The sequence below is a fragment of the Poecilia reticulata genome, chromosome 4 (genome assembly GCF_904066995.2).
Source record: "Poecilia reticulata chromosome 4, P_reticulata-male-v2, whole genome shotgun sequence".
NCBI lineage: Eukaryota > Metazoa > Chordata > Actinopteri > Cyprinodontiformes > Poeciliidae > Poecilia > Poecilia reticulata.
In genome coordinates, this window is record NC_088833.1 from 30,861,736 (window position 1) to 30,879,994 (window position 18,259).

Here is an 18,259-nt window from a genome sequence, read left to right on the forward strand (position 1 = left end):
AAATAATTTACCTTGGAAATGTCTGGTCTTTTCATTCATAGCACAAAATATATTTGAGGCAGTAATTTATATAAACCACCTTTTGGTAAGGTGGTCTGCACGGACACACAGGCAGAGTACATGACTGTTTTCAGGGGGAAAACAACAGTATCAGTTATTTGGAGGAATTTCAGACATTCACATCCTGATGGTGGCAAGCTGCTACACTGTAGCCACAGCTGCCCCAGGCAGACTGACAGAGGCAAGGCTGCCCTCTGACCACCAGCAGGTAGGCAGGTGAAGCGTCTTGCTCAAGGACACAACGACTGAAACAGACGGAGCTGGGATTGAACTGGCAACCCACCGGTCACTGGATGAACTACCACCGTCAACACCATCGCTCTGCAAAAACAAGACTTGGAGACTTTTTCCTTACATTGTCATAGTGTGGTATTTGTGTGGCGATTTTGGGAAATGAGATTAATTTAATACAACTTGGAATAAGACTAACAAGATGTAGACAAAGTGAAGCACTGTAAATACTTTCTGGATGCTCTTTGCAATGTACTTAGATTTCTTAAGGAGTGTGAATTCACTGAGTTGTTGCCGACATCTGGAGTGAACTTTCATTCAATGGGCCCAATGGAAGACATAGAGTTTTTTTCTACTTGCTATGTATGTTATATTGGCTCTACCTATTTAGTTTAAGTAATGGAAAGATAAACCAAACTGGAACATTTTAGATTGCACCAGTGTTGTAGTACTCGAGATCGGTCTTGGCCTTGTCTTGGTCTCGGGTTAGGTGATCTTGACCACAACACTGGATTGAACCATATCTCATCTGTTTCTACTACCTCCAGTCCATGCCGTATAAACCGCTGTCTAATCACCAGTGAAGCATTCCAGTGACATCCTCTGCAGGGCATTTTTAATGCACATTTAAGAAACAGTAGTCATTGAAAGTGGGGAACTTCCACATCACAATCAATATGGGTGTAATTAAAGGGCCTGGGAGTACTTTTTATAAAGCCATTTCAAGTTGTTCTGCTTTGCTTGCTTCTCCCTCTGCGGCAGTGCTCTGTAATTGCTGCAGAAATTTGGGACACCTTTGGTGTGCAAGATGAAGATGGAGAGGAAAAAATAAGAACCGCATGAAGCAAAGAGAAAACCACCAAGAACAGATTTAGTAGAGTGTATCACAGGAACGTTATTTTTTTCAGCTATCATTTACACTTGATACATTTTATGTAACAATATGAATGGTCTCCTTTACTGCAATTACTGATTTCAAACATAATCCAATTAGGTCCCCATAACCTACAGTTTTCTTTGAAAGGTCTGAGTGTGGTTATGTCGGTCATTCAGCTCCTGCGGCAGGAAACTTTATTCTGCTGTGGCTACTTCTTTTGTTCCCCCTGAACTCTGTGTCACTAAGGTTCAGCATGCATGCTTCTGAAAAATGTAAAAAAAGAAAAGCAGGACTTAAAGTTGCAAGTGAACATCTCTTGCACCTCTGCACCAATCGCAAACACATTTTTAACCCAATAAAAAAATATATATTTCACTTAAAAAGCATAAGCTTCTTCAGGAGCCGCTGGTCTTCACTGACATTATTCAGCCGCCTGGACACAAACTGATGGACACAACAAACACCTTATGACTTTATTACAGTAATTTCATTATCCTTGCATAATTTCGGCTTTATTCTGGTAATATTAGGACTTTATTCTCATATTATAATGACTCTCTTGATGTACAACTTTATTCACGTAAGTTAAGTTTTAAAAATCACTGAGCCTGGCTCCAATACTCTTTCGAATTAATCTGTCTTTTCTTTCCTTTACAAAAATACTGTAAAGTAGTGAGTGTACATATATTGATCAACTTCATTTATTTATCCTTAACGCCTACACTCCCAGAGAGTGTGAAACCAAAGTCAAGTTCCTTTTTGTTGAACAAACATGGCGACGAAAGCCGATTCTGATAATTATCCAATGCTGAAGAAATTGTTAAAACCAACAAAAACAAACTATTCAAAGCTACCGCAATAGTCAACAGTTGAAAATATTACAGTTTCCAAACAGAAACACTCTCCTAATCATACATTTCACCATGTCATAATGGCATATCTAATCTCACTATACATTCAATCTCCAAAGTTTGAAGGGAAGTGGACAGTTTCAACACAAACAAACTCCAACAGGCCTGTAATCACAGAGACAAGGTGGAAACAAAGAGCCTATACAAAGTATTTACCCCACTGGATGTTTTTCTCTCTTCATTGCTTTTATAAATCAAGCATGATCAAAAACATTATGCAAATTTTGACAAAAAAACCACCAACAAAAATACCTCTATTTAATGTCAAATTAAAAACTGTTTCTGCAAACTAATGACAATTAAAATATGTAACAAAAAATAAATGATAATAATAATAATAATAATAATAATAATAATAATAATAATAATAAATTTTATTTCAAAGGCGCCTTTCTGGCACTCAAGGACACCGTACAATAGTAAAAAAAAACTATGACAGAAACAAATAAAATGTAACAAGTAAAAGTAGATAAAAATAAATAAAACAAAACAATGTATCTATATAAAAACTATGTAAAATCAGGCAAACCAATTGTGTCATGTGGAAAAGGCAGATCTAAAAAGGTGTGTTTTGAGTTTGGTTTTAAAATTTGATAATGACTTTATGTTTCTAAGGTATGGTGGTAATGAGTTCCATAGTTGGGGAGCAGAGCGACTGAAAGCTCTGCTCCCCATGGTGGTGAGACAGGCAGAGGGGACAGTGAAATGGATAGAGGAGGATGATCTGAGGGAGCGAGAGGGAATGGCAATATGAATAAGATTTGAAAGATATGGTGGGGAGAGATTGTAAAGGGCCTTGAAAGTATACAGAAGAATTTTGTAATCTATGCGGAACTTGGTGGGCAGCCAATGGAGTCTCTGCAGGACAGGAGTGATGTGGTGCATGGATGGGGTTTTGGTAATGATACGGGCAGCTGAATTCTGGACCAGTTGGAGCTTATGAAGAGATTTCTGGGTGAGACCAAACAGAAGGGAGTTGCAGTAGTCCAGGCGTGATGTCACAAGACAGTGAACAAGGATGGCAGTGGAATGGGGAGTAAGGGAGGGGCGGAGGCGGTTGATGTTGCGTAGGTGAAAATAAGCCGAGCGGGTAATGTTATTAATATGAGACTGGAAAGACAGGGTGCTGTCAAGGATGACACCCAGACTCTTTACCTGAGGGGAGGGAGAAACGGGACAGTTATCAATTACAAGACTGAAGCTTTTGATTTTGGCCAGAGTAGATTTGGTACCAATGAGAAGAACCTCTGTTTTATCACTGTTAAGCTGAAGCAGATTTGAGGAGAACCAGGATTTTATTTCAGTCAAGCAGTCAGTAAGCGAAGACGGTGGGAGGTTGGAGGCGGGCTTACTGGAAACATAGAGCTGGGTGTCATCCGCATAACAGTGGAAATCAATGCCATACTTCCCCAAGGGGAAGGAGATAAATAATGAAGAGAAGGGGCCCTAAGACAGATCCCTGTGGAACTCCTGATGTGACAGAGGAAGGCTGGGAAGAGAAGGTTTTGATCCGAATGAACTGAGTGCGGCCAGAGAGATATGATTTAAACCAGTTTAGAGGAGTCTGAGTGATGCCAATAGAGGAAAGTCTGTTGAGTAGGGTGGTATGGCAGATAGTGTCAAACGCTGCACTCAAATCAAGTAGGATGAGAATGGACAGCAAGCCGGAGTCAGCTGCCATAAGGAGGTCATTGGTGATTTTTATGAGAGCTGTTTCTGTACTGTGGAGGGGACGAAAACCAGACTGAAACAGTTCATACAGGTTATTGTTGGATAAATAAGTGTGAAGTTGGGATGCTACTATCTTCTCAAGAATTTTGGAGATGAAAGGCAAGTTGGAGATAGGACGGAAATTATTCAGATTATAGTGATCAGCACCAGGTTTTTGATAATAATTGTATAATAAATCACACCCTTTAAAGGGACTGACCTAATTCAACACAGGTCAGACCAACTGGTGCTAAGTCTCACATGATTGCAGTGGAGATTATTGAATAAATACATAAATACTTTAACAAATCCCCAAGAACCAAAGTGGGACTCTGAAATGAAAGGTCAGAAGTTATATGACACAACATAATTTCAGTAAAAAAAACTACTGCTATAGCGCATTAGGTATTATGTATTTGAATACAGTGTGGTATTTAAAATATTGCCAGAAAACAATTAAAGAAAAGGTCACAGCTCTTAGATCCATCTCAACAGAATCTGGAATGTCGTAACTTTCCCTTTCAGATTGACAGTTTGTGTCCAGCTGTACTGTAGTAGAAGAATGTTAAATATTTTTCAACATTTTTTAATACAGAAAAAAAAAATCATTCACGTGGCTTTGACATTTCAGCAATCAGCTCCAACTGGCTCCGTTAAGCAGCTGCCCAAGCAAAATGAGAGTTAAATTATTCATGCTCACAAAGCAGGAGCAGGAAATCATTTCACACCAGCCATTTCCACAGATCATCAGGTAATTTAATAATATAGGTTTAAAATCAAGGTGGAGGTCAATGTAGGGACAGGAGGACTGACAATGTCCAAACACAAGCTCCACCTGACCGCAGTCACACAGTTCTACTATGGCCAGATTTAGTTAGCCTTGATGCTACAGTCCAACATTCACCGTCATGTTCTGCAGCTTTACTCTCACAATTAGACCCTTTATGAAAACATGACTATGTTTAACTAATATTACTATGTTCACATAGTAATATTAGTTTATTAAAAGTGGACAAACGAATGTATAAATAGCTCAGTGATGATGAATGACTTAAAAGTAAAATAAGTTTTTGGTGTCTGAATGTTTTCAGTCAGGTCACAATGGAAAAGGCAAGTTAGCTCTTCCATGGCCGGATTCAGTGGATGATTCCAAACTGCCATGTTCATGTCTCCAGCCCTGCTGCATCTCTCTCCTGTTGGAGCAGGAAGCAGGAAGAAGGAAACTTCTTCTGGGGTCAAGAGAGTCTCAGCAGGTGACTGTTTCTGGCAGAGCAGACATCTTTGCAGACAACCTTCTGCTGCGTTCAGACCAGAGGCGATTTGAGTTTCAGGGTCGACTGGTTTATATGATATCTGTATGTGGACACTGAGATGCCCAGGACGTGTAGAGAAGTCTTTTTGTGCCACCTTCAATGTTTTACTGTTCTGGTCAGGCCTAACCTATGAATATTTCTTCTGGGCACGCCTGGCCGGATGTTTAAAGTTACTGTCCTGCTGGAAAGTGAACCTCTATTCTGTTTAAAGTTTTCTGCAGCCTCTAACAGGTTTGCTCCATGTTTAGCTCCATCAACTCAGTTTGCCGTTCCTGACCCTTGCAAATGAAAGCATCCTTTCATTTGCTTTCATTTGCAAATGAAAGCAATAATGTCACCACCATGTTAGCAGGGTTGGTGTGGTCAGGATGAAGAGACATGTCGAGTTTTCATCACACATTATTTTAAGGGAATAAGGTAAATTTGAATTTGATTAAATTTCAAGTGCATTGATGTTTGTGGCTCCGATGTTACAAAAAGTGAAAAATGCAGTAAGAGGACTTTTGTGAGGCATGGTGCATATGAACACAAAACACAGCAACTACAGAGGAACAAGAATCCTGAGGCAGCCCAAGTCATGTGGCTGGTCTCCAAAGAAGGCCCCTGAGCAATTAAACAAGGCCAGCCAATGCAGCCACCTTTAATTGAACTGGAATTAAAAAAGAAAAAAAAAGTGTAAAAAGAGACTTGGCTAGAAAGCAAAAAAAAAATGAAAAGAGGCAAGCAGATTGAAACAAATGATAGTGGGATCCCAGGTGTGGTCATGGGTGCAGCTAATCGATTGGAGACAGAATACATCTCTCTCACTCTTAGGCTTCGTCTTCCACTGAGTCTCTGTCCCTCGTAGCTCCTCTCCCAGTTTCACTCATTTGATGTTGTGGAAGGAGCCGACCCATCAGGCTCATTCAGTGTGGGTTAGGCTTGGTCCACATTGTGAATATATTTGCGATACCTCAAACTGTTCAGTCCATGACCAGCAGAAACATAGTTAGAATAGGCATAACATCCAACGTCAGGACACTGAACATCAGCTGTCCTTTCAGGCCAGAGATACTGACTTGTTTCTGAAAGAAAACCACACAGAGTGCAGCAAACACATGAAACTACTTCTGCACTATAAGATCAATACTTTTGTCAATATTGGATGTGTCACTTATTTGCTGAGTGACTCCTTCAGACAGCACTGAAGCACAACAGTGACAAACAACTGTGTGCACGTGTGTGTGTGTGGGGGGGGTGTGCGTGTGTGTGTGTGTGTAGCTAAAATCTGAGCACCAGAGGAGAAGGACAGCATGCTGTTTTCCAGCCACTGGCCAGCTGCTTGGATTTATTGGGGAGTAAATGAAAATGGATGAAGTGTACACACAAAAATGAGGGAACATGCTGTCAACAGGAGATGATGGTGGACAAACGCCTGAGTGGAAGACAGAGGGACGGATCAGGGGAACAGTGGAGGTGACTGTAATATTGAAACTGATAAGTTCATTTTTTTAAACTCCTGTGGAAATCTGCCAACATACAGAAGAAGGGACTTCTTTCAAAACATTAAAAAAAAGGATTTAGTCTACAATATTACAACTGAAATGATCATTTTTATATTTTTGCCAAGTCGTAGGAGTTTTATTTTATTATTTAAAGCTGGGATATCAGTTGAGATGCACAAAAGCCTTTATGTTGCACATGAGCCTTGTAGAGAATGGAAGGTTGATCCTAATTTTGAGTAAAAAACTGGATTCATGTTTAAAACGAGGAGAACAGCCAACAGTTACGAAGAAGATGCTAGAATCTACTGACATGTAATCTATGGGCACCTTGTGACCAGGGTACCTAAGTACACCATGCCCAAAGGACTCAACCTAAAGTCCTGCCTATGGCCCAAATTAGAGCGACTTCCCTAATTCATTATCCTGCAGCTGCACTCAGAGCTGACCAAAGCAATTTCCATCTGCCAGCCGCGCTCTAAATAAATATGTGTAGTCACCAAGCAACCCTGTGACAAAGCTGTAGGCGAGTACAACACCTGATCTGAGACGCCATAGTTGGAGCTCTCTCATTAAAACTTTCAATATGCCAAACTTAGCAAAAAACAGAACTAAAAACATTCTTCATTCATTATTCAAACTTCAACATTTCAAATATGTAGGTTGTTCAACTAATATATTTGAAATGTTGACATGTACACTGGACAGTTCCTAGATCACTTTTTTTTTTTAACTCAGTGAGCAGCTGAAAATGTCTCTTAGTTTGAAAGATTTGGACTAACATTTTCAAACATGCTCATGATCATCTAAATGTTTTAATGTTTGGACTGAATCATCACAATTTTTTTTCCAAAGGTCACATCATATAAATATTGAAATCAATATTTATATATTGATTTCATGTAATGTACTAAATCATCTAAACCAGATGAGGTCAAATTCACCTTTGCATTTCCTTTAATTCATTCAAACTAAAGGTAACATGCATAAAGACCTATCACTATTGATCTGCTGAAATCACACAACTTATAGAATCATTTGATTTGTGTTTTACAAAGATGGCAAAGCTGAGCAGCCCTCTGATGAGGCCCAGTGAGAGACAGACAAAGTTCAAAATTGCTAAAGTTAATGCAATTCCATTGGTAGCTCTGAAAATGATTTTTTTTTGTGCTTACCTGTGTTGGGAGGCATGGATAAAAGAGTGCAGGCATCTGCTCCCTGTCCCACTGATGGCGACGACAATAAAGACTTGGCAAGGAAGGCGGAGATGGGCTGAACCAGTAGGGATGTGAGACTCCCTCCAGACCCAGCTAGCACAAAAACAGAACAAAAGACAAGCAAGAAAGAAAAATTAAACACTCTGCTTTGGATCTTCCTGCAAACCAACAAAATGACAATTTATGTAATGTAGTTTCTAAATCGTACTAGATTAAAAATCTTACTCTGCATTGTTGATATAGTAAATGTTATCACTGACAAGCTGGCATTTGATGCTGGTCAATAAAATAAAATATACTCAGTCCTTCTTGATTTTAACAGTTATTGCCTTAAGTCTTTTTTATATCAATTAAATAAATACTGGACAAGAAGAATAAAGGGCCTGAAAGGAATATGGAGTACCCAGAGAGAACCCACACATGAAAGGGCAGAAAAACTCCCCAGGCTGGGATTGGACCTCAGGCAACTGCACTGCTTCAAACAGGGATGAGCTGAGACTGACTGAAGAGACACTTAGCTCTTTGTTTTAATTAAGCTCCGCTTCAGTGTTCATTTTACATGTATCATCACCAACTGATCCTGTTTAAGCACAAGTATTATTACCATGGCGATTACATTTATGGAAAGGGGTTGATAAGAGCAGAGTATAAGCTGTAATGTGTACTGTTCTGTCACGTTGTGATGGAACAGAACTGAGAGCCTGAATCCTACACAGTTATTTCTAAACAGAATTTTCTTTAGCTTCAGTAGAACTACAATATTTGGAACATTATGTCCCTCTGCAGCATATAGTAGAAGAAGAGCAGATCAACTAGGAGAACAACTATGTATATAGAGAAACTAAGTAATGGCACAATTTTTACAGTTGTTGAGTGGAAGACAGGTGGATGAAGATGTAGAGAATTGTTTAGATTGGTGCAATTTTTTATAATGTCTTGCAAAAATGTTCATACTCGTTTAGATTTTTCACAATGTTACATTGCAACAACAAATTGCTAATGATAATTTAAAATTTTAGAATTTTAAATTATTCCAAACAGCAGCCCAGATGCCAGTAGAGGGGAATGAATACTTTTGTGGGTGTCGATTTACAAGAACAGCCCTGACTCATTGGTTTAGACAAATTTATGTTATATCAGTGTTGTATTTATCAGTATCTGGTCCTTGTTTGAGCATATACCACCCGGCTTCATTCTTCAAAACGCACCTGTCCTTAATTAAAACAAATGCACAAAGTTTTTGAAATCATAACAGGACCAAGACAAAATGGCGATACATGCTCAAAAGTGATATGTAACATTTCTCCCACTATTCATCAGCTCAACAAATGACAGGCAGTTTATTCCCCAAGGAAACTGAGTAAATGTAATTACTTACTACCCACCTCTATAACTGCAACACAGTTCACCAAAAACTAATCAAACACAGTTCTATCATTACTTTCAAAAGCACATGAAGAGAACCGACGTGTTCACAGGAAGGAAATGTAAACTCAATGCAGAAAGACCTTCTAACCCTCGCACTTATTTAACATTTTTATAAAATCTAGCTTGCATATAATATCATTATAAACAATACATATGTTGTTTTTGTGACCTTTTCCTGCTCCAATCTGTAGAGAAGTTTATCTCTGAAAGAAAATTGTGTATGCAAATTCAAAGAAATGTGTTATATGGTGTTTTGTTGTATTTTCTTGCCAACTGCCAGATCTACAGTCAGCCATAACTCAGTAAAACCGGTTCTGTGTTGCCAAATATCTAATTTCTTCAGCTAGTTTTATTATGTGTATTCAAGTATGTTATTATGCATTACATTATATCTCAGCTACCCTTGCAGTTGATACATATTTTGCTCTAAGTTTATTAAGAATCAATGTTCTAACCTTAGCACCAGAGAAGAGGAGAAGTTCACCATCCAACGGAAAATCCCTCTGGGACTGTTTGAACCAAATTTATGGTGGATGACTTTCTGCCACACTTCTAGAAAGTGTCACAGCAGCACTCCAGCCCACAAGATGATTAATAATCCATGAACCACATGGGGGACATGACAAGAGGGAGTACAGGGAGGGGAGAAGGCAAAGGGGTGAGAGACTGAGAAAGGAAAGGCAGCCAGAAGTAAAAATGACAGCGCAAGTCTGGAGACATTCGGAGAAGATTGGAGAGAAAGAAGTCCTGGAGGAGAAGAGATGAGGGTGGGGAGGGGAGGGGAGCAGATAAGACAAGGGGTGAATAGCAGATGAAGTGGCAAGAGAGGAAAAACTTTAGAGAAGATGAGCGGAGGGGATGAGAAGACGTAGAGAGGAGAAGAAGAGGTCGTGCTCAGGCAAGTAGAAAGGATTTGTGCAGACGGGCTTGGAAAGACACTCAGGAAGAGTGTAAATGAGAACTGGACCAGGTTCAATAAGTATCCGTTTGAGATTGACCATTACTTGCTTAAGATCAAAAACCTAAAATATGAACGGAAAATCACAAATGCATCAATTCAATCATAGAAAAAAAATATATTGTTAATTTCTTTATGTCAAATAAATAAACAATTCAGTTACTTATTATTTAAATATTTAGTAATTATTTCATATCTAGTCTGAGTCATGCAGAACTGATCTGATTGTTTCCATAGCAACAGAGTTTGCTTTGAAAAAGAGATGGTTGGCTGTGAAACCACAAATACTGATTTGACAATGACTTCACAAGACTTCAGGAACAATTGTTCCCTTGTTCCCAAACTTTGATGACAGTTTTCTCTCTCGGCTCCATCAGAAGCGGAGAGATTTCGTTTGGGGAAAAGTGTTTGTCTGGATGTCTTACTGCTGAGTGGATAGGACTCAATAAATCTGCTATTAAGGACGCAGCCCTTAATAGCTCCAACGCCAAACCACGTATTCATTCACGCCGAGCTAACGTCCAGCGGCTATGGATCTGTACTCCCAGATCGATGGCCTTCAACTTAAAAGGGGCATCATATGAACTTCTTTGTGTGGTTTCCATGATGAGGGGTTATGAGTTTGAAAACATTTCTCTGTCATGCCTGCTGCTAGCATGTGCTTGTTCTAAATGAATATCAAAATAAATGAAAATCAAAGTCAACACTTATTTCTTTGATTTCCAATTCTGACTTCCAATAATTCAGTTCCTGCCAAAGAGCCCCGTGGTGGTTGAATAAAACTCCACAGAAAAACTGCACCGAGCTATAAGCCGCATGGTTCAAAGCGTGGGGGAAAAAGTAGCGGCTTATAGTTCGAAAAATATGGTAATTACCTTGTTTGTTTGCTAATATACGCCATTCACAACAAACATTAAATAGGACAAATATATTTCATAAAGTATTTAAACAGTTGGCTCCTACCATAATAATTATGTGACCACAATAATTATGTTAAGAAACTGCAGTAGGTTTTCACTTGATTATGTCTGCTATAGCTAATGTACATTCAAATGTGAAAGTTTCAATTTCAATTGTCATATCTTCGTGTCATGTGGTAGATCTCAGCCAGCTGGTGAGAGAAAAAGTAGATCTTGGTCTGAAAAAGTCTGGGCGTTCCTGCTCTAAAGTCTCCATAGGTTTGATTAAAAAAAATATTTTATGAATAAAATATCAGAGTTTCATAGTGGCACATTTGGTAAGATTGGTGGAAAGTTCTGGGTTTGGATCCCAGCCTGGGTTCTTTCTGCAGGGGGTTTGCATGTTATCCACATGTACTGTATGTGTGGGTTCACTCCGGGTGCTCGGCTTCCTCCCACAGTCCAAAAAGATTTTAGATTTTAGATGGATGAAAATTTTAACTTGCTTATAATATTATTATTGAGCTAAAGCCCTCTTTACACCGGATTAAGACAGTCTTACGCAGCTCTCTGTAAGACTGTCTGAGCAGCTTTGGATCACAGAAATTTTGGAAAGTGTGTTTTCAATTTGAAAGGCTGTTATGATTTTACCTTTCCGGTTTTCAAGAAGTCGTACCAAGTGTGTAACAAACACATACCATTGTCATTCTCAATAAATGAATCCAACCACGTTTAGATCTATGGTCTGTGTTACAATTCAACCATTTATAGGGACCCCTGAATGTCTGGATGGCCCCTGAATGTCTTGAGGGGCCTATCAGCAGCTACTGAGTTTTCTTTGCCTTGACATCTCAGCCTTAAAATTCTAGATCTCTCATAGGAGCCAACATTAAAATATTATGTCGAGTTAACCCCTCTGAGCCTTTTTGATATTTAAAGCAGTCTGCAGCCAAGTTGTTTTAGAGTTTAAACAGAAGTAGTAATGCTTATTTAGTAAAATGGCAGCAAATTTGCTTATCTCATATTAAAACATGCTTCATTCACAACCAGTGACCTTCTCTCCTCTGGTCTGTTTAACAACTACAGTCTCAGATCAGCTCTGCCCTCCAGCTCTGTCAGGAACAGAAACAGCAACATTATACCAGGGAAACATAGACTGTCATACTATATCATGATAACAATGATATAGTATGATCCGATTAAATATTCGATTCTTGATTAAAATAGGTTGCTGCTATGTTGTTGCACAGTGTTTTAAGATCTTGTTCAATGTGCCCCTTTTTAACTTGGAGCCCCTGCCCCTCCAAAGGTTTCTGCACGGCCCTGGACATGAGTGGGAAGACACAAACCCAGACTGAACAATGTCAGTGAGGATGAATGCTGGCAATTAAAGAACATGTGTCCATCGCCCAGCCCAGCAGTGGGCTGATTGATATCAGACAGAATGGACCAGTAGATGAACAGAACCTAGAAGAACCAGACAACAGTGTCTATTCATCCCTCAATCATCTCCTGAGGCTGATATGGTACAGAACATTTTGCTATGATTAAGTGTCTTATTGTGCTTCTACTAGACTATTATGGTTTGATTCTTTGCTTAGGACCTTCAGTGAGTTTGGAGACACTTTTTCAAATATACTACCACCAGTCAAAATAATATAAATGTTCATTTAAACAACAAATAATACTAACAGATTAACAGTAAGTACATAATTATTTCCTATATTAAACAAGTTTATTTGGAATTTCTGTGTGTTTTATTTAGAAATGTTGACATCATTTATAAAAACATCACTTGATTGTAATTTAATGTATTATTTCGCTATTTTATTAATGTAGTTTACCAGATCAGGGCTCTGCAACCTGGATCTCTGGAGACACAAGTGGCTCTTGGTTCAAATGATCAAATGACGAAATATAGAAATAAATTGCTCTGTTCTTTTGTTTCATTTTTTTTAACACACTCACTGCACTGGCCCCCATAGTAAATATGGTCTAGAATAGCGGTTCTCAACGTGGGCGGTACCGCCCCCCAGGGGGCGTTCAGAGGACGGCAGGGGGCGCTGGCGGACATTTTTACAAAAGGGGGGCGCTGGGATGCCTTTGGGGGGCGTTTGGTCGAAGGTAAACTTTACACCTTAAATGCACAACAATACCAGTTTAGACTTTGAGCAACTTGGTAAAACTGTATTGTGTAACATTAAATCATGCTTGGCTGCAACTGTATCGATGGCAGCTCTTCTTCTTCTTCTTCTTCTTCTTCTTCTTCTTCTTCGCGTGAGAGGAGGGTGCTTGGAGAGCGGAAGGAGAGAGAAAGAGCGAGAGAGTGTTTATCTTCTATATTTGTGTTTTTTCCTACTGTCTTTTACACGGTGGTTATGGTAATTGTTTAATTTTATTGGGTTAGTGGTGTTACGTTTTTCGGTAAAAGTTTTTGTTTGTTCTGTTCACGGGTTTGGGTGTGGCCGTCAGGCGTGTCTGGCTTGGCCGGCGTCTGACGCCATGGTGGTGGCAGGTGGAGGTCCTTTCTCCACGCTGACGCGGAAAAACGGTGTCAAGGTGGGCGCCGGTGTTCCGTGCAGCGTGGAGGAAGTGTGCTTGGCAGTGGGGACTTTGATAGGCCACGGAGCCATAAAATCGGCGGCACGGATGAACGGGGCAGTGGTGATATTTGTGGAGAAGGTCGAGCAGGCCCAACGGTTGGTGGAGGTGGGGGTTACTGCGAACGGCCTTTTTCTGCAGGTATCGCCACTGGCATTACCATCAACGAAAGTAACTTTGTCTAACGTTCCCCCGTTCATCAGCGACGAGTTCCTCGTCAGAGAGCTGTCGAGGCATGGTAAAGTGGTCTCGCCGATAAAAAAAGTGCCGTCCGGCTGTAAGTCCCCACTGCTCAAGCACGTTGTCTCCCATAGGAGACACTTATTTATGATTTTAAACAGGCGAGACGAGGAACTAAATTTAAGCTTCAGGGTAAAAGTAGACGACTTCGACTACGTTTTATTCGCGACCTCGTCTAACCTGAAGTGTTTCGGCTGTGGACAGGAGGGGCACATTGCCAAAATGTGCCCAAACAGAGCAGGACAGGCAACGCCGGGTTCTGCCCAGCAGCAGCCTGCTGCTGCGGAGCGGACAGAAGACCCGAAAAGTGAGGCAGGGAGGGTGCCTGCTGCGACCGCGGGAGAATCTGCTGCTGCGGAGGGGGAACCCGCGGCGGGGAAACACGCAGCGGTCGAGGAGAAATCCGCGGCGGCTGTGGAGGAACCCGCTGTAGCCGCGGGGGAACCAGCCGTAGCAGTGGAGGAACCCAACGCGGCGGAGGAGGAACCCACCACGGAGGAAAGAGCAGAAGGGAGAGCTGAGGTGACGGTAGGCACAAGTGTGGAAACGGATGAAAGAGTGAGTGAGAATGAGAGCACGGTGGTGTGTGACAATGGGATGAATGACAACGGTGGTGGGATGAATGATGGTGGAGAAAGTGAGGTGAGAGAAAGAGATGGGGTACAAGGAGAGCGGCAGGCTGGAGTGAGGGAAAGCAAGGAAAGGTCAGAATCAGAAATCCAGGGAGAGAAAGGAGAGGCAAAGGTGAAAGGGAAAAGCAAGGGCGAGACTACTGAAACCGACATGGAAAAAACGGCAGGAGAGACAGAAGAAACCATGGAGGTAGAGGTGTCGAGCCCGCTAAAAAGACGGAGCAAAAGAAAAAACGTGCTAATGGCAGAAAAAGCCATCAAGCAGGCTTACAAGCCAGCGGTAGAAAAAGATGAGGTGTCCGACAGCACCGATGCTGAAAACTATCTCTCAGATAGCAGCGACATGTCAGCCACACAAATGAGTAGCAGGGCACCAAGATACCCAGTCGAATTGTACAGAAACTTTTTACGGGACACCAAAGGTTTTAGAGGTATAAAAATAGAGAGCTACTTCCCCGATCTTAAGATTTTTTACTTCTCCGCAAAAAACCATATAAAGAACAAAGAGACATCAGGTTTCTCCGATAGAGACATTTTTAGACTAAAGAAAATAATGACGAAAGTTAGAAAACAAATTTGATTTAATGACACAAAGCAACATTTTACCCTTTTGTACTGTCCTTGTTTTTTACTTTTATCTTGGTTTTAGCCTCTTTTTACCCAACATGGATTCCTTTAAGATAGCATCTTTAAATCTGAATGGGGCGAGGGAGGCTGAGAAAAGAGCGTTAATATATCAAACTCTGAATAGAAAGAAAATCGATGTAGTTTACCTACAAGAAACGCACAGTGACCAAGTAACAGAAACAGACTGGATCAGAGAGTGGAAGGGGGAGGTCATTTTAAGTCACGGCACCTCCCAGAGTGCAGGGGTGGGCTTCCTCTTTTCAAGAGCGTTCACCCCAAACTCCACTGAAATCGAGCACATAGTACAAGGGAGGTGTCTTTTAGTAAAGACAAATTTTGATGGTTTTAGTATAGTTTTTATCAATATTTATGCTCCCACTACCAATGCAGAGAAGAAGCGTTTTTATGAAAAAATTGGGGAACGGCTGGGTGATTGTGGGTCAGAGAATTACGTTTTTTTTAGGCGGGGATTTTAATTGCACTGAGAACGAGTTTTTAGACCGCAATCACGCAGAGCCGCATCCAGCAGCCCAACGTGCTCTGCGGCAGCTGGTCTCGTCTAACGGCCTGGTGGATGTATGGAGAAGGATGCACGCAGGTGCCAGGCAGTACACATGGTCCCACCTTAGTGACGGCAAAATCTCTTTAGCTCGGCTCGATCGCTTTTACTGTTTTAAACACAATTTTAATGTGTTTAGAGCATGTCAGATCTCACCAGTAGCTTTTACAGATCACTCGTTGCTTTTAGGTAGTGTTTTTATCAGAAACATTTTACCCAGAAGCGCCTACTGGCATTTAACGCAGCGCTAACGCAAGATCGGAGTTTTAAAGAGGTTTTAGCGTTTTTTTGGAGCAGTTTTAGACAGAGAAAAGCTGATTTTAATAATCTAAGACAGTGGTGGGACCATGGGAAAGTACAGATCAAGCTACTAAGCCAACAGCATACTCTCAACGTCACCCGCGACATTACCGGATCTATCAGAGATCTGGAGATAAACATTGTGGAGTTAGAGCAACTTTGTGCATCCATAGGAAATCGAGAGCATATTGAAGCTCTCAAATCCAAAAAGCTAACTTTAGCAAACCTGCTGGAGAACAAAGTCCAGGGCGCACTGGTCAGGTCCCGGGTCCAGAACATCACAGAGATGGATGCTCCCTCTAGCTTTTTCTTTAGCTTGGAGAGGAAGCACGGGCAGAGGAAGCAAATCCACTCTTTGCTATCAGACACGGGGCGACAGCTGAGCGAACCGGGTGAGATAAGGAGGAGGGCGGTGGAGTTCTACCAGACACTGTACGGAAGTGAATATAGGGAAGACGAGAAACTGTTTGGGGAGTTCAGTGCTGAACTACCCCAGGTCTCTGCGGAGACCAACTCCGAGATGGAGCGTCCCCTACAACTCCGTGAGCTCCACTCAGCCCTCCTCGGCATGCAGGGCCAGAGGTCCCCGGGCGTTGATGGGCTCACGGTAGAGTTTTACAGGGCCTACTGGGACCTACTGGCCCCGGACCTCCTTGAGGTATACAACGAGAGCCTCACCACCGGTTCGCTCCCTTTGTCCTGCCGCAGGGCAGTCATTACCCTGCTGCCCAAAAAAGGCAACCTGCAGGAGATAAGGAACTGGCGCCCTGTGTCCCTCCTCTGCACCGACTACAAGATCCTCTCCAAGGCCCTAGCCGCGAGGCTAGGGAAAGCTATGGAGCAGGTCATCCACCGGGACCAGACCTATTGCGTCCCCGGCAGGTCCATGGTAGATAACATCTACCTGATTCGAGATGTTTTGGAAGTCTCCGGTTCATTGGGGTTACAAACAGGCTTGATCTCATTAGACCAAGAAAAGGCATTTGACCGCGTTGAGCACGAGTACCTATGGAAGACCATGAGAGGGTTCGGGTTCAGCGAGGGTCTCATTGCCAAGGTCCAGGTAATGTACAGTGACATTGAGAGTATGCTGAAGATCAACGGTAACCTGTGTGCTCCTTTTAGGGTGTGTAGAGGCGTTCGGCAGGGCTGCGCCCTCTCCGGGATGCTCTACACTCTCTCCCTGGAACCCCTCCTCCAAAAAATACGTTCGTGTGTACATGGTTTGGTTTTACCTGGTTTTACTAATAGTGTTGTTTTATCTGCCTATGCTGACGATGTTGTCACTTTTATTAGAGACCAACAAGACATCAATGTTTTAACCACCATCACAGAACAGTTTTCCACGCTGTCCGCGGCCAGAGTGAACTGGGGGAAAAGTGAGGCCCTGGCCATCGGCAAGTGGTCCACTGGACTTCCGCTTCTCCCCCAAGGCCTCACGTGGAAGAAAGACGGTTTTAAATACCTTGGTGTCTTTTTAGGGAACAAAGACATCGTCAACAAAAACTGGGAGTCCACCGAACAAAAAATCAAAGAAAAACTAGACAGGTGGAAGTGGCTTCACTCCCAGATGTCATACCGAGGCAGAGTATTGGTTTTAAACAACCTAGTAGCAACACAGCTGTGGCACAAACTAAGTGTGCTAGACCCGCCAGCAGGACTGCTGGTGAACATACAAAGGGAAATGGTGAATTTCTTCTGGAGCGGTCGACACTGGGTGCCACAGTCTGTGTTGTTTTTAACCAGAGAGGAGGGGGGCCAGGGCCTTGTCCACCTGGCCAGCAGAACCGCAACTTTTCGTCTTTTATTTGTGCAAAAGTACCTGACAGAATCCCCTGTGTGGAGAGACGTGGCCAGCTGCATCTTCAGACGCGTCAATTGTCTGGGGCTGGATGCTGCTCTGTTTCTAACCGATTTTAGTCTTTTAAAGCTAAAGGGGTTACCTCAATTTTATCAGGGTGTTTTTAAGTCCTGCGCTCTTTTTAAATGGAAAAGAGCACAAACGCTTAACTCTCTGCATTGGCTTTTAGCAGAACCACTGGTGAACGGAGCGAGACTGGATGCCCGAGACAACAGTGTGCCAGGGCTGAGTGAGGCGCTGACCAGGTCCGAGACGGTGACGCTAGGGCGGCTGATACGCGCAGCCGGGCCGGACCTCGCAAACATCGAGGAGGTTGGCGCACTGCTCGGGGTCCGGTCCGCCAGACTGACAAAG

General features: G+C 42.0%; 1 protein-coding gene across 2 annotated transcripts in view; it reads right to left on the reverse strand.

Moving 5' to 3' along the window:
- naaladl2 (N-acetylated alpha-linked acidic dipeptidase like 2) overlaps positions 1–18,259 on the reverse strand; it is a 416,483-nt gene that overhangs the window by 135,721 nt on the left and 262,503 nt on the right. For both annotated transcript variants that reach the window (XM_017304561.2, XM_008407820.3), the window contains one exon: positions 7,759–7,893. In XM_017304561.2, coding sequence (XP_017160050.1) covers positions 7,759–7,893 — 135 coding nt within the window. The remainder of the gene's footprint in view (positions 1–7,758; positions 7,894–18,259) is intronic.